At 37.9% G+C, this 23,649-nt stretch overlaps 1 protein-coding gene across 2 annotated transcripts in view; it reads right to left on the bottom strand.

Moving 5' to 3' along the window:
* The window catches only part of LOC136260823 (uncharacterized), a 176,018-nt gene that overhangs the window by 30,315 nt on the left and 122,054 nt on the right, over window positions 1-23,649 (bottom strand). Inside the window, exons 14-24 of one of the 2 annotated variants that reach the window (XM_066054700.1) lie at window positions 14,371-14,488; window positions 14,223-14,318; window positions 14,093-14,167; window positions 13,957-14,040; window positions 12,741-12,799; window positions 12,609-12,680; window positions 12,447-12,561; window positions 12,302-12,397; window positions 8,677-8,795; window positions 4,218-4,278; window positions 3,883-4,166 (exon numbers count right to left, since the gene is read on the bottom strand). In XM_066054700.1, coding sequence (XP_065910772.1) covers window positions 3,883-4,166; window positions 4,218-4,278; window positions 8,677-8,795; window positions 12,302-12,397; window positions 12,447-12,561; window positions 12,609-12,680; window positions 12,741-12,799; window positions 13,957-14,040; window positions 14,093-14,167; window positions 14,223-14,318; window positions 14,371-14,488 — 1,179 coding nt within the window. The remainder of the gene's footprint in view (window positions 1-3,882; window positions 4,167-4,217; window positions 4,279-8,676; window positions 8,796-12,301; window positions 12,398-12,446; window positions 12,562-12,608; window positions 12,681-12,740; window positions 12,800-13,956; window positions 14,041-14,092; window positions 14,168-14,222; window positions 14,319-14,370; window positions 14,489-23,649) is intronic. The other variant, XM_066054701.1, reaches the window with a different exon arrangement.

The raw sequence follows: 23,649 nt of genomic DNA, 5'->3' as shown, positions 1-23,649 counted from the left end.
CTGTGATTTAATATGGTGCACTACTCCAACTTGTTTCAGTACTTTTTATCGATGTGCTATGGTCCCTACTCTAGTTGATATTTTTGTGTCCTTGTGTGTTAATAAGTATTCAATCTATTTTAGTTTAAGTTAACACATTCATTTAAAAATCCTATATCATTACTTAATCAGAGTAGCTGCAATATTGTTACTAACACTGTGTATTTGGCTTATTGTGATCACAGTAAATGTAAACCACGAAGGAATAGGTGGTCCCTACATGGAGTAACAGGAGCCCAAGTTTGTATGTCAAAACGCGTATTTTTCGTAAAATAACTTTTGTTTTAAGGGCCAAAGAGTTAATTAAGGAACTAACTACTCCAACTTGTTTCAGTAGTTTTTATCGATGTGCTATGGTCCCTACTCTAGTCGAAAGTTCCAAATTTTTTATGTACTTGTTAACTTTTTTGAAAATAATTATTATGACAGGTGAAGCCACGCATACCGCATCTAAAATGGTGCCACGCACCCCAGCTATATCAATTGTCGTCTGAAAAGTGAATTATCCATTACACTTCGTTGTCAGCTATGTTCAACCCATTACACAACATTTTGAATCAAGAACTGTTTGAAAAGCACCTCTGCAATCCACGTATACCAAAAAAAATGGTGCCACGCGCCTTAGTTATATATTAATTATTGTCTGAAAAGTGAAGTATTCATTATGCTTTGTTGTTGGCTATGTTCAACCTGTTACACAGCAGTACGAATCAAGAACTATTTGAAAAGCACCTCTGCAATCAAAGTAGCCACTATGAAAAATACAGACGATTTCCATTACAAAGGGAAGCCATCACGTGCTACCGCCAAATCAACACTTTTCGCTGTCAGCAAAGATGAATGGGACACAAAGTAGGACACTGGTAAGTCCATGAAGAATGCATTGTATGTACTGCAGTATGCCAAAAGGCACCTCTCGTGCTGAAGCGACGTCGAACAGTGAAAAAATCAAACCCATAGCTTTAGTTGTTATTGAGTTACGCTTGTCTGAAGGCCTTAGTCAGTCAGTCAGTCAGTCAGTCAGTCATTAGAAAATCATTAAATTTTTTTTTTAAATTCTGTAGCAAACTGTTGAAAGTGTTTCGGCTTGTTTGGGCTTAGTTTTACCTAACCAATACTACCTATTTGTTGTCAGGGAAATTTGAGGCTGGATTTTAGGTGATGTTATTTTGTGGGCTACGCCTACTTCTTTGTGGTCCCTACTAAACAGTACTATCATACTGTATGATATTCATCCTTAAATCCACATAGGCCAGAAAACTTGCCCAAATCTGCATGCCTTGCACAAAGCGCTGTAACTTTTGAAGTAACCATCCTATGACTACGCAATTTACGTCATTCTACTTGTGATCCAATGAGGATTAAAATGATACCAAGAGTTTTTCTCTAATGCTAATAGTGAAGCCAAAACTAGCTGTGTAAATAACTTTTTGGCAAGAAACATGCAAACCCTTTACATACCTTTATAAAATAATACATAACTTTATGGTGGTTACTCCTATCAACTTGTAACAAGCTCTGTCTGTTTCGCCATAAAATTTTCTATCAGGCCATATACAAATGACTCACATGAATAAACCCACAATCGAAATTAAAGACATGGCAAGAGGTTTGAAACATGGAGATGCGACTCCCTGTTGTTCATCACTTCATAACAAGTAAGCCGCTGTAGTTACAGTGTTCATTTAACCTTCTCCAAGTAGCCCAGTGAACAGACTTCTGAACAATGTGTTACATTAGGCCATAAGAAATTAAGTTACCCCACCTAACATCGTCATACATGCCCATATTGTGTAAATACGCATTCCCCAAAAAGTTCTTTGCAGGTTTAAGCGTTAACACAAAGTCAGATCAAAGGCAAAGTGAATCTACAAGAAGCAAACTAATGGATGTAATCATTGCAATAGCAATATGCATTGAAAAATAGGTCATGGACACGAAGACAAAGGAAGGAAACCTATGCAATTTTCTTCCCAAGAAGGATTTTCCTGTAGATCAGTATAAAAATAATAACATGAACAAAATGGCATATTTCAGCTGTTTTTAAGTACTTTTGTTGACGTATTTTCCAGTGGACCCTGAATTAGTTTCTTTTGTGGTTGGAGGAGCTTTCTAAGGTGGAGTTTAGATGAGTTCTATTAGGATTTTGACAAAAATATAAATTATGAGGTTTTGTTTACGAGGTAGATTTTGACATTGCTTCATGCACCATTTTAATTCTTTGTGACTTTTCCATTAAATTGTTTGACCCTGTAATTGCTGGATTTTGCATGTATTGCTTAAACTACAAGTATAAGAAAAAATTAGGAATTTTAAATTAGAGTAGGGACAGTGTATAGTGCTGCAATAAAAAGTACTGAAACAAGCTGGATCGGAGTAGTACGTTATGTCCAAATACTGTAAAACAATAAGAAGTGAATATCCCTACTGTGCTACACTCAATGCACAGTAGGGATATTCACTTCTTATTGTTTTACAGTATTTGGACATTATGTACTACTTCGATCCAGCTTGTTTCAGTACTTTTTATTGCAGCACTATACACTGTTCCTACTCTAATTTAAAATTCCTATTTTTTTCTTATACTTGTTTGTGAAGTTTTTTTGCAAGCTCATGACCACAAAATAGCCTGTTTTTCACAAAACCAGTCACAATACTTTAAGAGTTAATCACAGCACTATTATACTAGATTATGACTCATACAATAACAACTGATCAGTGGGCGTGGCTCTACATAAGCCTGCAGACAATAATGGACATGGATTCGTGCATACCTACAGACTGATGAATGGGCGTGGCTACCATATGTCTACAGACAGTAATTTATGTAAGTGGGCATGACTCACGAAAGAAGCAGAGCTACGCTATGACGTGTAGTAACACGTCCACATTAGTTTAGCAAGTGGGGTCAGACCCAAATAATCTGTAAAGCAGGACCTGGATGACCCAACTCAGTTTAACATTGTTACTAAATAAACTATATTTACTGACTTACACATTGCTATATAGTTGGCCGCGAGTTGCTTTCACTGATCACTATCAACAGCAAGTAACCTAAGCGTGTGTTCAAAATAGTTTGGTGCACCTGGCGACCACGTGTATTCAAATAGTTTGATGCAATATACACTGGTAGATGAAAGCCGTACTGTAGTCTGTCTATTAACACTCAGCGGTAGAACCTTGACTGATGGCCATGGTAAAGAAGGATAAAAGGTAAGACAATAGCGCAAGTATTGTATGTTTATCAATACACCAAAGGTTTTTTCTTAAGTGATCTAGAAACGTTTCTGTGAAAGAATTAGGGCTGTAGCTGTAGCCAGTTTTCCGCTACACTTGACTGAAGGCATCAGGCAGGCAGGCAGTAAAAAATTCCACTGACTAATTTTTTTTTTAATTCTGTAGCAACTTGACAGAAACATTTCAGGTCGATCTGAAGACACTTTTGGGCTTGGTTTTACCCAACCAATACTGTCATGTCGTTGTGAGGAAAAATCGCGGCAGGTTTTGGGTTATATTATATCACGGATCGCCTCCATACCTTCAATGTCCCTACTATACAGTACTATTGTACAATATGATAACAGGTTGTATTTGTAACTTATAATACTCAGTGCAAAGTGTGCAAAAAGTAGAGAATCTATGTAGGACTCTGTACTGAAGAAAAACTAAACACTGGTTTGCATATCTTACTCAAAACTACTATACAGGGTGGGCGAGAACTGTATTGATATTATGAAAATCACATTTTCCTTCTCTGTTAATGACACAGCGGTTGGTCTGCTGACTTTCTGATGTTGATTATCTCACTTTGGAGGTCACTGATATGCTATATAATATACCCACCTAACACTTTGATGGTGCAAATGCTTAGGAAATTGTATGTCTGGTGGACAATCACAAAAAGATGCTATTATGTCCTGTGGCCAGTTTGTACCATCACCATTAGTGGCCTGCTGGGGCTCATCTACAGAGAGACCAGCTGCTGCAGTTTGTAGTAAGTGCTCAAGTGGAGAGAAATCAGGTGATGAAGGTGTTGAGCTTGACTCATTAGAATTGTTCTGAGCAGCTCCTGAGTAGGTGCTCCATATAGAGCTACCACTGTGGTTAAAGTCTTCCGCATTACAAAGCTACACATGAACAACCATAATTAACAACAACACAACCATATATGGACATACTTTGGCCCAATCATTATAATCTTGAGCTTGTTCTAAATTTCTGCATATCTCTGTTGCAGCACTAGATGTTGACAACCACAAATTAACAGACAACAACCTGAGTACATTGTTTTCAAAATCATACCATACACAATTGAACTGTACATCAACGCACGGGGTTAGTACTAGAGGTGCACCAATATGGAAACTTTCCAGTATGCCGATAACCAATATATTGGCTACAAAATTACTGATTCCGACACTGATACCAATATCTGACATAAAAGGTTTTCAGTATATGGACACTACAATAAATGTTTTAAAAAATGTGGTAAAAAGCTTAAAAGGTGGTCACTAAAACCTATGTAAAGAAAAAAAAGAATTGTGAAAAAGGTAGTGATAAAAAGGTGTTTTACAAAATGTGACCCACTCAGGAACTGAACCCTGGCCATCATGAAACCTTTGCAAATTGAGACTCATGCTTTAACCATTGTGCTAGCAAGTCAACCATAATTTGATACAATTAAAGCAAGAGTTCATAATAAAGAATATTTTTTATTATAAACTCTTGATTAAAGTACTTAGTGTAATAACTGCTCATATCTGATAGTCAACTTTTCACCAATACTGATATCAGTGCACCTCTAGTTAGTACTAACCCTTACACACATAAGCATAATAGCTTATCTCACAAGACTGAAAACAAAGAGCTGGTATTTTCATAAGTCACATGGCTAAACAATTGTGATTTATTCAATAAGATGCAATGATGTAAAGATTAAAATGATACTTAGTCTGCTTTACCTAACAAAAATATGCATGTGGACCAAAGTCTGTGAATCTACGTAGCTCTTTGATAATAAGCACACAGACATTTCACACTTTTTTTGTAACAAATTTCTATTCTAGTGAAATAAAAATCAATAAATTTATTATGTCAATTATTATAAATCTCACATGATTTAAACTAAAGGAAATCTAGCCTCAAGGTATGGAAATAAAATAATGTCATAGCATAGTTATGCCATAGCACAATTTAATCATAAAAATGTATCATAGTACGATATTGTAGTACAAAATATAGTATGGTCATAGCTACATTTGTAGCCACAGTAAACAGTAACAGCCTTAAATAAGTACTAAAATACATAGCAACATGTGTAGCTACACAGTAAGGGATTTATACAAGTTTAACATGATATAAATTTAGTATTTTGTATCGCAATATGATTACATAATTCTCAAGTATCACAGTAAACACAGAGTATGTATAGTTGTAACCGTAAGAGCTAATGTATGCCTTATTCTTATAATTAAATTGGCACTTCCTGTTGTTTCATTGTACTTTGCGTGGGTGCAGCTTCATGCTGTACTTTTCAATATTGTACACATTAGCTGCATAACTGTGCGCTATGAGTCGTACAGTACAATCATGTGCTATGACTCATACAGTATAGTTACACAGCAAATACAGTACAGTTACAATATGCATCAAAATACAAGTAATGTTCCATAATTACATTGTATCGTTTTTACAATTGTGAAACATCTATAAGCTTCATACTTACAATTGCTCTCCTATTGTAATTATGTTGCAATTTGCTAATAGAAACGAGTATACGTAGCTACATAGCTAGCTACGTAATTATTTACATTGCATGATGGTTCATGTGTGTGACTATTTCACATCCATTGTATAGCTAGCTGCATATAATTTACAATTCTTTACTGTGGTAGCATTCTTTTCTCATCTGCAGTATGTATGCTCACTACTCCAGAGCTCAATTGCATGCATGAGCCTTATCAATGTTTTTTTTCTTCTTTAAACTATGTTTATAAACTGACTATGTACAGTAGACTATGACAAGTGCTGACTGCTATTGAGCTCTGGTTGCGGCACGTCACTGGCACACATAACCATTTCTAGACAGCATGGTCGGAACCGTAATCACCCTTGTAGAAGCCTCGCATAGTACAAGGCATATACTACGTATCACGACTACCCCACACTGTAGTACATCTATAGAAACTTTGTACTACAACCATAATTACAGCTAGCATAAGCAACCATTTATCGGATGGGCTCAAGTACCAGAAACACATGCTTCAATTATAAGACGGATGTTATACTAATAAATACGGAGAATTCTGTGGTACAAAGAAGTGGTATGATTGACAGAGAGTGTATTATGTCTGTTAAAGGATGTATTTCTACTGACAAAGGAATGAACAAAGGTTAACAGTTAGCATAACTTCCGTACTGTAGATTTGGGGCTGTTTCAGAAGTTAGTTTAGCCTGCTTCATGAATGGCACTTTCCCTTCGTCATTTTGAAAGCCCATGACAGTGTACTGTTAATTTCTACTTCACTGTTAGTCACCAAACAATAAAGGAAACAAACCAAGCCATGATCAAGGCCAGCAGTCACTGAAACTTCCACAGAAAAACACAGTACAGCTAGTGTCGGGCTTGCCAGTTGAACTGGTGTAACCTAGGATGACATGGCGGCTGTAATGAAGGCAAAGATTGGTGAGAATGTAGTCCAAAATACTGTACTACCATCTAGCCAACTGTTGAGAAGTGTAGGAAGTCTAATATTCATCTCCACGACTGTAGTTCAAGCATGCCACTCTATGCTTTCCCTACAAAGCATCTAGAAACTACAAGAGATTAAGAACAGAACCAAGAAAAGGATTTACAATTGGTTGGGAGTTGGTTGTTCCACTATTAAATACTGTAGAGCCCTTAAACGACTATTGTGTGTTTAATTATCAAGCAATTTATGTGCACATTTTTACAAAAAAATCATAGCTCACACATTACGCGATCTGACGTGCTGAAATTTTGCATGGACATCAGTTATACCTTCATAAATATTTTTTTTCAAATTTTGTGAGGTTCCAATGCGAGGCCATGACCAGTCATTGGGCTACTGTCTGATAATGGAAACAGGCAAGCCTATGGAGTTCTGGTGATTGAGCCATGGTTCTGATAAACGGTTACTTCGACTTTTCACGTTTTCAGTCGTTACTGGTCAAGGGAAGCACCTTTTGACACCAAACTTGGTGCACAGGAAGGCGAAGTCAAGTGGAATATCTCCTTTATTTTGATGCGTAACATAACCATTTGTGATGATCCAGCCATTCAACAAACATCTGAAGAAACACATACTTAGTCAAGTCTACCTAAACAGTCACTTATTTCTGAATACATAACCGTTAAGTTTAGGGTTAAAGTCTAGGAAGATCGTTTTAACCCTTAAGCCCACATAATCCAGAAAATTGGATTTGATAAAACACAAACGAAAAATGCACAATACTTTTGTCATTGTACATACGTGGTTTTAAACAGGCATATCTCGCAAAGCATTTATCCAATCTCTTAGAAACAGAGATTTTCTTACTTGGGTTTATCATTAGTGTTCTTGTCGACCATTTTGTCAATCACGTGATATTTGTATATTAACTGAATTGCCATCACGTGACAAGCACGATGACGCCCAGAGAAAGATAATACAACAAACTATGGCCAAGTTATGGCATTTTGCATATCAATATGCGAAGGAAGAAGACAAAGAGATAGTTCTTTTGTGCTTTAAAGGCACATAGTGAAGTTCTGAGATGGAAGAATGTGACAGAGGATAGCACCATTTAAACCAAAAATTTAACAGTGAGTAACATGGTGTTTGTAGTTTTTAGACAGCTTTAACGGTTCTTGTACTTTAAAGGCTTGTTTAAAAGGCTTGCGTATAATCCAGTTTTCTGGATTATGCGTTTTCAGTGCTTGCATTTCTCTAAAAAACAGGTTTAAGGGTTATAGTAGTGTTGTACCAATAACCAAATTAGCCAATTATTCTGATAACCGGTAGATATTAAGTAACAGAATTAGCCAATACCAATAACCAATCCAATATACATTAATATCACTAACACTCATTCTCATCATTATTAAATGACTTATACTACTGACATAAGCATTGATATACAACTCTAAGATTTATGTAAAGTTTGATGTATACCACAAGCAAAAGCTACTTATGTATACCAGGCAGGTTTTAAGTACGCTTTACTACTGCTATACAGTTGAGACAAGTGGCTGGTACTACATAAAAACCTTTAAAAGCTCAGCATACTTAGGGCATGGCCTAAAACCGGATAGTTACTATGGGCATGCATGGCTTGTAAATCATTAGCACATACACACATAACTGGATTAAATCAAAGCCGATGTTAATCTCCATTGCACTGTGTAGAATAATGTGACAAACTTTTTATGGCATTTTAATTAAAACCAATGAATTGGCTAGTAACCAATGTCAGCCCAATACCAGATATTGGTGCAAAACTACTTTATAGAGTTGTGCTAGTAATATAACGCACCCATATTACTTTACATAACAAACAACAAAATCCATCACTCAATCATGAATTGTAATTCCCAGCAAAACACATTAACTTTCTCACTGCACACAAACAATATACCTGGGTGAACGAGCTACAAGCTGTAATTGAGTGCCTTGAAGTATTAGAGTGACAGTGCCATCTCGTGGCTCAAGGTAAACTCCCATCATTTCTCCAATATGATAACGAGACACAACTCTCTATTATAAACATAACACATAACAAAAGTGAATCATAACAAGGAACATAACAAGGAACATAACAAGGAACATAACAAGGAACATAACAAGGAACATATCAAGAAGGAACATAACACTACAATCATACTGAAATCAATCATTACGAGTAACAAAAATAAATGGGTGGTATGCTAATAGGGTACGCACATTAAAGATAACAAATACGATTCCATATTTTAGTAACCAGTGTAAGAAATCCAGAAAACCAGGAAGAGTAATAAACTTTAATTAAAGTCTGTTAACGTGACTGTCTCAGCAAAAAATTTTATAGTTTGCAGAAGCATACTTTTTTTAAACTAAATGGTGAAAGTAGACATGCCACAAAGAATAAATAATAGTTATACGGGCACAATGTGGAGTCTATGAAATTTATAAACCCTCAGGCCCTTAGTAGCGCCCTCGCTTCGCTCGTGCGCTACAGCCCGGGCCTTCGGGTTTATAAATTTCATAGACTCCACATTGTGCCCATATAACTGCTTTAGACTCTATTTCACATTACACTCAGATTATACCTACCTCATCCACGGCTGTTTCTGCTGTAGGCTCGACAAAACTAGCTGGTTTTCTTGCGATAATACTAGCGCCATGGCAACTATGCGTCCTCACGTGACAAAATAATCGCGCTCGTTAAATCACTGCATGTGAACAATGCATAGCAATTGGATAAACCTAGATTTTGAGCATATGTTATATTGTGCCTGAAGGCGTGGAGTATATTAGAAAACAAGGTGGAGTATATGAGATTTATTACCCACCCAAAACGACCTAAATAGAGTCTAAGATACTGTACACAACTACAGTCATTTTAAAAAATGCAAACACTAAAAACACATTACCTAGTAAACTGGGTTTAATGCATGCCTCTTAAACAAACTCCCGGCCATAGTGCACACTTCTAAAAACTACAGAAGTTGTTTTGCTCACTGTAAGTGGTGCAATCATTTATTGCATCCAATAAACTCACTACTTCACATAGTACCCACATAACGGTGAATATAATGTTATATTTTGTCCTATCAAAATTTGCTTGACACACGTTTGTTTTCACAGTGCAAACAATGTGCCATTTATGATACTACAATAAAATTTTCTACATAAATTGCACTCTGTGTGACATTTATTTAATTTCGAAATAATGCCATTGAGCCTTGCAGCCATTTTTGCATTGAAAATTAATCATCCTCTTCTTTAAGCATAGTTTCAAATTTAAGGTCTTACTAAAAGAAATGACTTGGTTTTCATTTGAAGTCAATAGGTGAATTCATTACAAAGTTATGATCATTTATATCAGCTATGACATTTATGATGTTACTAGTAATTTATTTCCCAAATGCAGAGAATTTTGTGGCTAATAAAATTTTGCAATGAAATTATTTATTCACCGTAAATAAAAACAAAGTTGTTTCTTTCTGCATGATGAGTTCTTGCAATTATAAATATAGCTACAGTACAGCTCACAGGTAACGTCGCCAGTATACACATGCGAGTAATGCTCGCATCTTCTCGTGGCATCATTCTTTTACAATGTACTGTACAATACCTGTGGAATATCGCGTGGATATGCACTAGCCGGCGAGAAGCTCGCCACACATGAGAACACTCGCTACTGAGTTTAGTAACTTCATACAACACTTAAATCACATAAACATTTGTGATCGGTCCCATAATTATGTTCGTGCAAGCCTAGCTAGCTAATTATACAGTAGAATGCAATAAACGTACACCGGGCCCGCAGAATGCAATGGGTGGAATATTTACGAAAACGAAAAAAATCTGTAAATTCTAAAGCGCTTGTTTCACAATGAAGGAAAGTGATAACACTAAAAACCTTGGTAGCATCATGATCCCAAAAGCAAGAGGAGTTCCAAAATCTTCGTTTTGTGTCAGTACTCTCAAGGAGACAGAAGATATCAGCATCAGTCTTCCTTGCATTGGACGAGCAGTTCACCATCGCTTTTTCTCACATTCGTTCGCCTTCGCCGGTCCCCTGTGGACGTAGGAAAGGCCTGGAAGACAAATCTTACCCAGCAATGGATTTGCTTGTTCATGGAGAATTCGATGGTGCAAATTTCATCTTGGTAGAGGACTGCATCCGTATGCTATGGTCGTTTTATTAAACGCCTGTAGTTTATTGTCACTGTACAAATCGATTTTTGCTGTTAGCACTTTGTAGCACTGTAACTTCAAAATTTCTTGGCTTCTAGAGTTGAAACTTCGGTTGACCATTCCTTTAACTGTCTAGATAAAGAAAATACAAATTAGAAAAATACACTAACTGGGGTTCTGTGGCATTACTTGGCGACCAATCCATCTAGGTTTACGGTAGCTACTGCTAGCTACAGTACTGACTGTAGTCCGTGACAGAGTCGAGTAGGTTACCAAGTATTCGGTAGCTACAACACAGGCATTGCAATAGGAGACTTCACAGCTGGCGGAACTGAGCCAGTTCCGCCTCCCAAGACCATAGGTGAGACCTGTTATCTGGCCTTGCGTGACGCTCTCGAGTAAAGTTAGCTATCATGGAGCATTACTGTAGCCTTGCTGCATCCACACGGATAACTCGAGCGCATGTCACGCGCATCATGCAACGTTACCCGTGAGCTGTACTGTAACTGGCATGCTAAATTTATTTTTAAATGAGGTAGGGATCCAAGCGATAAAAAGTAGTGAAACCAATAGATGAATGATGGTATTACAGCATAGCTCAGAGGGAAAATCTCCATATTGGCATGTTATAACAATCATTTTGTTCAAAGCAAAAGTAGGGATTTTCCCACTGAGCTATACTGTAATACCATCATTCATCTCTTGTTCACTACTTTTTATTGCTTGGATCCTTACTAGTCTGGTTCCTTATGGATTTGATCATGACACAGCGGATTAAAGCATCACATTTGGTACAGTGGTTTACTGTAAATTCAAATGGGTACAAATGACCCAAATTTTTTGGTTGTTTTACCTGCAATTCAAACGAATGATTTTTGGTCATGATTCTATTATAATTAAGATAAGGAGCTAACCGTAAATGTAATACACTTTCATATAAAAAACAAATGTAGTAATGGCACAGATACAACGTTGCTTTTATTTTGAAACATACTGTAATTAAAATTCTTTCAGATGCATGCAGGGACTTATATATGTATACACACCTTAATGTGACCCTATTAGTCATATACCAATGTACGTTAATTAACCATGCAGGACTGCTATACTTAAGCTTATAAGGTTACAGGATACCGCAAACCCACATGTACGCTATAAATCATTTTTCATGATTTACTTCTCATTAATTGACATGGAACTCAAATGTTGTCATGGAAACATGAGTTGTCCCCATGCCACTTAGTAAAAACTATGAACTAAAAATAAGACCAATGAAGAACCATGAGAACTCCCGTAACCTTAACAGTCCTTGCTTAGTTCCCAGCTAATAATCTTAGCTCATGAGCAACACATACACTAACCCTTGATGATTTATCTAGAAATATGATTTCAACTTCATTAATACCCATTAGACGATTTACATATTCTGAACGTCTAAATCTTCCAGAAGTCAACACCTGCACACACCAAGCAATAATACGTACAAATCTTGTGAATACGAAATACCTTTACATCATGAAATGTAGACCCATAACCAGGCATCTCCAGACATCGCTCAATGTACAAGTGTTTAGCATTTCGCTCCGACAATTCTGCAAATTTTCTAAACTGTGCATTCACTCTAGAAAGACAAATGGTCACTACAGCCAGCCACAGCATAATGCATACTTTTTATTCAGCTGTTTCATTCTGCAGTAAGTATGAGGTACTGCTAGCTTAACTCTTGAGCTAGTTAGGGACCTGCAGTGGATCACAATGAAAGCACAGCTATATTGCCGCCACTGTACCACAAGTACGCACCTTGTATGTTTTGTCTTCTTGGGGCTGCTTGTAGCATCAGTGTTTAGAGCAATGATATTCTATATGATGAACAAACATGTTAACTAATAGTGTATTAAAAATTATAAATTTAAAATGAAGTAAGCGATAAACAGTAGTGAAACAAGAGATGAAGCAATGGTAGCTATTACAGCATGGCTCAGTGGGAAATCCCTACTTTGGCATTGAACACAAAATAATTGTTATATGTCAAAGTAGGGATTTAACACTGAGTTATGCTGTAATAGCTACCATTGCTTCATATCTTGTTTCACTACTTTTTATCGCTTGTAACCCTACTTCATTTTTAAATTTATAATTTTTAATATACTAGTTTGTTTAGTTTTTTGTTAAAGCATACAGCTAGCTATAAACATGTGACCGTTTTATTAGGGTGACTGCTGTATTAGAAAATCTCGAGTCAGCCTGCAAAGATGTGTGCTTGCCAAAAAGGGGCGTGGTCATCGTGATTTCAATTGATTATTAGACTAGAGTATCTCGAATCAGCCTACAGGGTGTGTGGTCACAAATACAGCTAGCATAAAAGGGGTGTGGTCATCGTGGTCTCAGTTGATAGATTGATAATAGTAGAATAAAGAATAGGCATGACCTTGTGACCTATCATGGAGTACCGGTACCTCTGTACAGTAGTGTAGTCTAAGCGCCTTAAATAATTTTGTGGCGTCTATTATGCTGCTTAAAGAAAGTGTTGATATGGAAAATTAATGCCTCAATATGGTTTCGTTGGATGAAGAAGAAGACAAGCAACCTGACTGAAGATAAAAGAAAAGACAAGGCGCACAGGGTGCACACTCATCGGAACCCCAAAAGGCATATCCCACCGGTATGTTTGTTGTTGTGGCGTAAAATGGTGACCGTGCACTGCTTCATATGGGCTCTAGGCTTGCGACTGTGGTCAGTGAGTGAGTGAGTGAGTGAGACGAAATTTCAATTTTGACGATTTTTAAAAAATTCTATGTCCGGCTGCCAGTAAGAGTTTTCTTGTTGTTTAACGCTACATTTGATGATAGATGGACTAATATTATTCCGTAAAGGTGATTTTTGTCACGTGAGAAGTTTCTAAGCTGGTTTTTAAAAGCGGTATTTCTGGCGGTGAGCATCACTTTTGATGCAAACCCTACTTAAACAGTACTACCATACTGTTTGATTACTGCAACACATTATTAATTATACACACCTCTATATGTAATTGAAGTGCAGCCATATAAACAGCTTGCTCAGCAGTAGTCGGTAAGTGTTCTAGTACTATCATTCTCTGGCACTATAGCAGATCAAAGTATTGAGGACGTTACTAGCAAAACTTGATAGCTCACTAGAGGGTACAGGTGGTCATGATGAGGTATTCTGGTAACTTCACTATCACACATAACACCATCATTTTGTGGATACTGCAATGACAACACCTACTATATACAGTAGCTATTGTCCATATAAAATATCAACCTTTGCTGCATTTAAAAGGACCTTCAGCTGGTGAGCATGCCGTAATCTAGGACCCCTTTGTTTTCTCAATTGAGCTATAAGTCTGTTAACTTCCTTCTACAAAGGGTACATAGCATCAGTACATCAGCCCCTCTCCCTCACAACTAACCTGCATAAGCTGATCTTGAAAATCATCAGGGAATGTCTCAAGCCATTTTGCCAACACCATCATACTGGAGGATTCTACACTGCTGACTGTTGCTCTACCTCTGCTGAATGTCCTGATACTAAAAAGACACATTAACATTTACATCATATGTATTATACAAATACAGAGCAGCCACTAAGCCCAGGGCATGAACACTGTCTGTTATACGTTACAATTAAGGGGGTTAGAAAATTACTAAGTAAAATAGATATAGAGTAGCCACTAAGCCCAGGACATGAACACTGTCCCTTATACAATACAATCATGGTGTGTAGAAAATTACTAAGTAAATAGGAGCTGACCAGAGGATCTTCAGAAATAGTAATGCTCTCCAGAAGCTGTACCTTTTGTAAGCTTTCAAAATGCCTCAAATTTCACTACAATTGATTTACAGGTATAAATGGAATGTGATTCTGCAGGTCAAATCACTAAGAATTCAGAAATAGCTCACAATAAGCACAGTCGCTCCAGTATAAACACACAGTTTCTGAATACGAAATAAGCACAGTTGCTCCAGTATAAACTGGTTATGAAATACAAAAGCACATTATGAAACTAGCTATTTTAAAAATTTTAATTTTTAAAAGGAAGTAAGGATTGGTATAATAATACTACAAAAAGTAAAGAAGCAACTCAAAAATGTTACAGCTGAAATGTGAAATGATCCAGCAGTAAAAAGTAAGGAAACAAGATTAGATGACTACTTGCTAAAATGAGACACACTTTAATGCCTACTTTTGGCTAGTTAGCATCTTGAAATGAGACCATCAAATTAGCCAATAGTAGGCATTAAAGTGTGTCTCATTTTAGCAAGTAGTCATCTAACCTTGTTTCCTTACTGTTTACTGCTGGATCATTTCTCATTTCAGCTGTGACATTTTTGAGTTGCTTCTTTACTTTTTGTAGCATTATTATACCAATCCTTACTTCATTTTAAAAATTTAAATTTTTAAATAGCTAGTTTGTTTACTTTTTTTTTGTCTAGCTAGCTAGCTATATTATACTCTTTTTGTTTTCCACATAGTATAAATATCACTTGAAGCAACTATTTTTTACCTTTATACACAATAAGCGCCTCTAAAATAATTATCGTCTTTTCTTTTAAAGCCATTACAGTAGCTGTTAAAGGCTTCAGCTGCATTCTAATGGGCTAAATATTGATGATTTTACAGTAAAGCATTGCTGGATAGTCCATAATTAAGGGTGAAAAAAAACAATTGCAATGGCACCACTGGCAAGATATTATCCCTACCAGGCAGAGAAGTAACTCAGGAAAGTGTAATATAGATTTTGTTTCATGGTACTGCTAACCCAGCTTTGTAAACAAATTGTTACTTCAGTGAAGCATAATGAAGCGTGAGCTTTGATAGTGCAAAGCACACAGGCCAAGCTGCTATAGGCAACTGAACAACTCCACTATTGTTTTCCAGCAGACCATTCAAGTAATCTTGAACACTATGACGTTGAAAAGGAGAACTAAGTATTGCCACTTACACATTAGACTTCCACTGTTTATCTACCTTTCCCATTGCAAACAGTACTTCCAGTTCTTTGTCTTACATCACAGTGTGACGTAACCAGACTTTATGGTTTAGTATCTCAGTACAACAAAGTGCATTGCAGCTTGGTGTAAAATATTTGTAACATGCTTAAATGTAAACTAAGAGCTATAGTGCAATTCTGATTAATATATGATAGTTGAAACGGTGATGAAAGCAATTTTTTACTTGGCACACCCCCTAATTGGTTCTGATATGTACCGTATAGCCAGAAATTTTTGATGGATGAAACTTTCATGAATTTCATGAGTGATGATAGCTTCGTGAAAATATAAACTTGAAATGTTTCAGTTTATACACATAGCTATTACCCACTTTCTAGACTTTTGTGAATTTAAAAATGTGAAAATCGTATTTTGCACAGTTTCACGAAAGTTTCATCCCTCGAAATTTCCCACTATACAGTATTCCGTTCCATTCATTTTATGTCTACCCGTGTTGACTAGCTATATAGCAATCATGCTTATCACTCATATTTTTTGTAGCAACTAGATTGATTGCAGAGGCACTTCTCATACTGTTCTTTGCTTGTAATGCTGTGTTATTACAAAGGTGAAAACAAAATTAATTTTATGGCATACCTGTCACCATACTTCCTTTTGATGTGGTATATATGTACAGGCATAAAACATGTATATAGAAGGAATAGGAAAAAACAAGCTTCACAACATATACTGCATGGAGTATTAGTGGCGGTGTCAACACGTATAAGCTCAGCGTTACTGCTAGCATGGATAAATAAAAAGATCCCATTCATGTACCCGGCCAAACATGTTGAGTGAACAGATATCCGGGTATCATGTCCATGTAGGAAATGAACTTGGAATATTTGCAAGAGTTGTTCTATTTCCCTCAACATCAACAGATAGAAGATGTTTGCTATTATCAGAGCTGATTATTGTCAGCAGACCATGTGAAATTAAGCGAACTGGAATGGTCAGTAAGGGAGCCAGCATATTTGAGTTAAGGTGAGCTGGCCACATCTAGCTGGCCTACACGTTGAAGAATAATCAGATGTTGCATATGGATAATTGAAGACCTGTATTTTTGTATTCCATAGTGCCAGGGGTGTAATAACTTTTGATTGTTGGAATAGAAGACTTTTCAGTCATGCATCATCAGTCATTTTGGCAGCATGGAGTGAGTATGAACTGTATTTTTGTAATGTAGTGATTGTTACAGGTATGTGATAACTTTTGGTTGTTACAGATTTTTGCAATTAAATTCATCACCTTTGCAATTGACTTCATCCCGTTTGCAGTAGAGTTAGTCGCTTTTGCAGTAGAATTTGTCCCGTTTGCAATTGAATTTGTCAGTTTTGCATTTGAATTCATCGCATATGTATAAGGATTCGTCCATAACAAGATTGGAAGCTGCAGTGAACACAAAAACAAGATGTAGCAGCTGCTTCACCATCTTGTTGAAGAATAACTGTTATAAAAAAACTCTCTATAAGGCATTAATTCCTCAGCTACAGCTTCTTCAACACCATTCACAATTGTGCTTCACCATTGGCAATGGGTGTAGTCACTCGCAAACAAGCTAATTAATTCAAATGGCTTTGTTTATAACTAGCTCCAGCTACCCTGTAGTGTCTCAAGTGGTATTCTCCATGGCAAAATGATCTACCTTGTGATGAGCAGCTGGTTATTGAAGTCAATACCAGGTGGAGCCAGTATGGTGGATTCCACGAGATACCCATTTGATCACTCTCACTGCACTTGCTATGCAGTAGAACGGGCACAGCCCGGAAGCGCAATTTTCTCTGTGTGGGAGTTTAAAGTTTTATTATGATTAAAGTACCTGGTAAAGGCAGAGCCTGTATACCAGAAGGCCTTATAAAGGCCTAAGATGCTTATATTAACTGCACTAAGTATGTTTGAAAAGTTGGATTAGGGATCAAAGAAAAAAATGTGAAACAAGAGAACATAGCTAAAAAGTAGTGAAATAAGAAAGGTTGTCTAAATACCTGCATTATATACTAATGGATATTTATTCCCTATTTCAGTCACAGTTATAAACTGAAGTACAGGGATTAAATGTCCACTATCAGTATATCTGAAAGTATATAGACAACCTCTCTTGTTTCATTATTTTTTTAGCTACCTGTATATTCCCTTGTTTCACTACCTTTTAGCTATTTTCTTGTGTTTCACTACTTTTAAATTTCTTTAACCTGTGGTCTCACCAGTGGTTGTTTACTACATTCATCAAATGAAAATCGACAAAGCTAAAAACAAAATGTCCTTACTGTTAACTTACTTTCTGGACAAGACAGGCATCATTAACATTCAACTAGGCATTCAATACTAACGTCCGCACAGTGCTGCGGTGTGCCGCTGACACAACAAACTTGAAGGATAAATATCGATGCTAGGACTCACAATTTACTTCTTAACAGTTTACTTCTGGACAAGACAAGCGTCTTCCTAGCCCGGCATAGTAACTATTTGATACCGGCACTATAGTCATGCAATGGTTATGGATGTCATGCCGGTGCACATGATCAACTAAACTTAAGGATAAATCTCAATGCTAGCACGTACAGTTTGCCACTTCTCTCACTCTAAACCTATGAAATTTTCTTACTTAGAATGGTTGGTTTCTATGCTATTTAGAGCCCCTCAGATGATGTGGGCTTGGCTACACACAATTAATCATCTTGGCTGCACGACCCATTTTAACTAATACTGTACATGTGTACCATGAAGCCACCTAACTTCAAAGGTAAATTTCAGGGAACATATCTTATAAACCCTGGCAGGCCATGGTACATTTAAGTTAAACAATGGCTGGCTATGGTACATATATTTTAAATTGTACCAAGGCCTTGAATGTACCATGGCCTTGATGTGAGAACAGTACCACCAATTTCTTTTTATTAAAGTGAAGCCAAAATCAATTGTAAGAATTTATTGGTCACATGATGAAAGACATGCATCCAATTTTGCATCCTACAGCACTCAGATGGACGTGATTTGTCACACTTGCCTTCTGCGAGTTGAGAAACATTGGTTTAAGGTGAGAAACATTGGTTAACCTAGTGCTATAGCATATTCACAAATGGTTCACTGCATTTTCATTTACAGACCACGCCCATTTTTCAAGTAACACAAAATAACCACTCTACAGTGAAGTTTACCCTTCTAGATGTTTAGCAAATATTGTAAACAGTCTGTAAAATGATGCGGCATCTTTAAAATACATGTAAAATCAGTTAATTGTACTTGTGATACCTTTAGAACCTGCCCATTCATATTAACAAACGTAGCCACAGGGTTAGTTGCTGCAGACCCATAATCGAATTTTACAAGTTGGTCTACATAATCAATTCAGTGGTCAGTCTCATATTGGATTGGGTGATTAATTGCACATGGGATATTAGCCTGCAATTGGCATAGTACATAATCAGTTCCTCATGGCTTGTCTGATATGTACACCCACGCCCTCAGTCTAGTGGCCCTTGAGCTTGAGTGTACGTATCAGGCAAATAGGGCTACAATGAATGTCAAATTTAGTATTTGGACATTTGGATGCCTTAGCAAATGAACACTAAACTATTCTGATTAATGTGAAAATGCTAGAATTTAGTTACATATTGCCATATACATGGCCAAGTTCTCTCTGAAATATACGCAAAATTAATGGTGGCTGCAATTTCACATGGCAGAACAGTCCATCTTGTAGAAATATAGCTATAGCCGACTGTAAACTATTAGTAAATGAATATCCGAACGGGTAAAATTAGTGTCCGGATAAAATCTTAAAGGTCCACTGAAATAAAAATTTTACCTTCTATTTTATTGTACGGATGTGTTGTTTATAATGTGCAGTGCACAAAAACACCATTTTAACAAGTTTAAGGAAAAGTTAGAAATTTTAAGTTCGATTAGGGATCATAGAAAAAAAGTAGGGAAACAACGGAGGTTGCCTACACCTACAGATATACAAGCAAACATTTAATCTCTAAACCAGTCTATAACTCAAGACCAAGACTGAATTAGGGATTAAATATTCACTAGTATATCTGCAGGTGTAGGCAACCTCCCTTATTTCCCTACTTTTTTTTTCTATGATCCCTAATCAAACTAAAAATTTCTAATTTTTCCTTAAACTTGTTTGCTTACTTCTTATGTAACATTATTATGACTGGTGAATCCACGTATACTGCATCAAAAGAAAGGATGGTGCCTGAATTAATGTTTTCATCTGAACGTGCACCCCAGCTATCAAAAACTGCTTTGAAAGTGCAGTAGCCAATACGCTTTGCTTTCAGTCCATTACACAGCGTTACAAACGAAGAACAGTGTTAGAATCGTCACTGCAATCAGCCCATTCACCACGGAAAATACGGACAATTTCCGTTTACAAACGTACTGTAGGGAAGCCATGCATTACGCTACCACAAATCGACACCTTGGGCTGTAAGCAGAAAGAAATGGGACACAAAGGAGGACAAAGGTAAGTCCATGATGCGTACATTGTATGTACTGTGGTATGCCAAAAGGCACGTCTCAGGACGAAGCAACGTCGAACAGTGAAAAAATCAAGCCCATAGCTTTAGCCATTATCGAGTTACGCTTGCCTGAAGGCAGGCAGGCAGGCAGGCAGGCAGGCAGGCAGGCAGGCAGGCAGGCAGGCAGGCAGGCAGGCAGGCAGGCAGGCAGGCAGGCAGGCAGGCAGGCAGGCAGGCAGGCAGGCAGGCAGGCAGGCAGGCAGGCAGGCAGGCAGGCAGGCAGGCAGGCAGGCAGGCAGGCAGGCAGGCAGGCAGGCAGGCAGGCAGGCAGGCAGGCAGGCAGGCAGGCAGGCAGTAGAAAATGCCATTGAATAATTTTTTTTAAATTTCGTAACTATTTATTGAAAGCCTTTAGGATTATACTTAAGGCACTTTTGGGCTTGGTTATGCCTAAGCTTGGTTATGCCTAAGCTTGGTTATGCCTAAGCTTGGTTATGCCTAATACTGCCAAGGTGCCAGGATGGAGTTGTGAAGCTGGTTTTTGGGTGAATTTTTTGGCTAGGAAAACCCAAATCTCCATGATCCCTAATATACAGTACTACCATACTGTATGATGATTTCATTGTAATGATATACCGAGGTATAAACTCGCAAAGCTCGATCACATCATGAATAATTGAATCTGTGACATATGATTGGGTACCGTAAGAGTTTTATTACACATGTTGCAATGGCAGAAACTGGCAGCTTGCACAATTCATCAATCAGCAGTAAAGATTCAAACGAATCTTCCTCCACATACTCATCAGCAGAGGTGAGCAAAGAGTTGTATTTGTCTCTACCATCTGAAGTATTGCCATATCGCTTTGAGCCTGTGTACAATTCTGACAAGGGGCCTTCTCTTGGGCCTTCTACTAGCGTGAGTTCTAGCCTACCCACCAAAACCAAAGATTGTGAAGTTAGCCGCGTATGGAATACTACCTGGTAAGTTGATAAGTTTTGTGTGTATAGATAATACAAGTAGCTAGAAAAATAACCTTTTGTTCTGTAATACAGGTGCACGTGTGGCCATTATGAAGTAATGTCCATGCACAGAGAATCAATCTGTTGTAAAAAGCTTGAGCAGAGTGTTTCCATTTTGGAAGATTCTGGTTCTGCAACCCATCCTGTATGTGTTACACAGCACACAGATTTTGCTGCAGTGTAATTATTCCAGACAGTACTACTGGTCTCACTGCATAGTCATCGTTACCACCATGGCAGTAGTGATGTTACTGATGATGAAAACAGGTTGCTGCTGATAAATTTGTTTCTATATTTTATAGAGATCATTCCCTCCAGGAAACTCCAACACCTGGCCTATAGGCAGATGACTTGGTGGGATGGCACTATTTGGGCAGGCACAGGCGTATAGTGGCAGGCACAGGCGTGTAGTGGCAGGCAAAGGTGTGTAGTGCTACCATCCTGCATTGTGTCCAGGATCAGGCACAAGTTTCCTTCAGAAGACACTGGGCATAAATACCCACCACCTACACCTTAGATTAAGTATGTATCATATTACATCATATCCATGTAACAATTAAATTATTATTATTATTAAATTGAAATAGTTGTTTTTTTATAATGTGAAAAGTGAGGTATCAAGTCTTTGTCAGGGTGATCATATTGGATAACCAAATGTGGTGGTGCTTCAGGTAAAGGGGGCCTTTCGTCAGGATGTGTGACAAAATGTATTGTGTTCGCCATTAATTGTGCTGCATACCCTACGAAGGCATAATTTCACTCCATGATTTATATCTTCACATGGCTTACTATAGGTTGGTGGCACTGGCACAATTTTAGGTGTGCATTCTCCCTGTTTTGCTTTTGGATAATAAAATTTTATCCTTTCTTTTCCAGACTTTGCTACGGCTTGCTGCCTTACAAAGTTCTCGTTGAAGTATATTACAGCAATCAACAATCTACATTAAATAATGTTATTTACTCAGTAAATAAAAGTTAACAGATTATTATAAGACAGAGGGGTAGTGGGGGGACAATGGGTCACATGCACCACGCATCGTTTATTAGTACAGTATGCATGCACATACCACACGTTGCGCTGGTGAAATTATTAGAGACAAGTATTGTATCCTTCATCATCCGGGAGAAATCAAGCTATCATGCCGAAAACATCTCGTCAAACTAATCCTCCAGCTACTCTGGATGTGATGCAAGCCAACATCACCCAGCTAACGCGATTAACAGCAGAAGTATTACGCCTACATCTGGCCTCCAGACACCTCGTGACAACTGGCACCAAGGCCGTGATGGCCCAACGGCTGCACGACGCCATCCATGCAACACCTGTCTCGCAACAACAGAGTGATCCAGCACTGCCACGTGCAGGAATACACCCCAACTTCTCAGCCGCCAACAGTCACTCAACAACTACCACTGTTCCCACCGCCACCATCATCGCTGCCACAACTAACTGTTACAGGGCCGTCGGCGGTTTCATCAGCATCGCTGCCAGTAACATCATCACTGCCATTGAACGTTTCGTCTGTGCTGACACGACCAATTGCATTGTCGCAGATTGCATCATCGCTACCAACAACTGCCAATTCAACAGACCTTGCACAGTTATTTAATCAATTCCTGCGCCAGGCCACTGGCCAGTCAATGCCTCAGGCCCTATCTCCTGCTTCAATTGATGGCAACCAGCAAACTCAGCCCACTACTGCTCTGCAACCTGCCCACAACCTGCAGCTGCCCCAGAAAACAATATCAGTACAGCCTGCAGTTCAACAACCGATTACAGCACTACAACAGCCTGCAGTTCAACAGCCCGCTACAGCACTACAACAGCCTGCTACAGTTATCAACAACCAACAGTTTCCCCAGCAGACAGCACCAATACAGCCCCAACCTATACCAGCACAACCACTGCTATATCAGTAAATCCAGCCGCCAATCCAGCCACCCCTTCAACAACTACCGCCTCAGTATGCCATTCAGCAGCTCCCCGTACCTGTGCCAATTCAGCTACAACAACAGATAATTAAGGGTGAGTATGTTGACTTTGCTGTGCTACTTGATAAAACATCATTTGTTGATGCCACACATACCTCACATTCACAACACACGCCATACATAAACCTGCACCCATCACATCTTTTTCATGTGGATGCAAACATGGAACACTTATTTAACGGTACTGCTTTCACACAACCCTGCACGTGC

Source organism: Dysidea avara, chromosome 7 (assembly GCF_963678975.1).
Source record: "Dysidea avara chromosome 7, odDysAvar1.4, whole genome shotgun sequence".
NCBI classification, from domain to species: domain Eukaryota; kingdom Metazoa; phylum Porifera; class Demospongiae; order Dictyoceratida; family Dysideidae; genus Dysidea; species Dysidea avara.
This window is presented reverse-complemented; position numbering and strand designations above follow the sequence as displayed.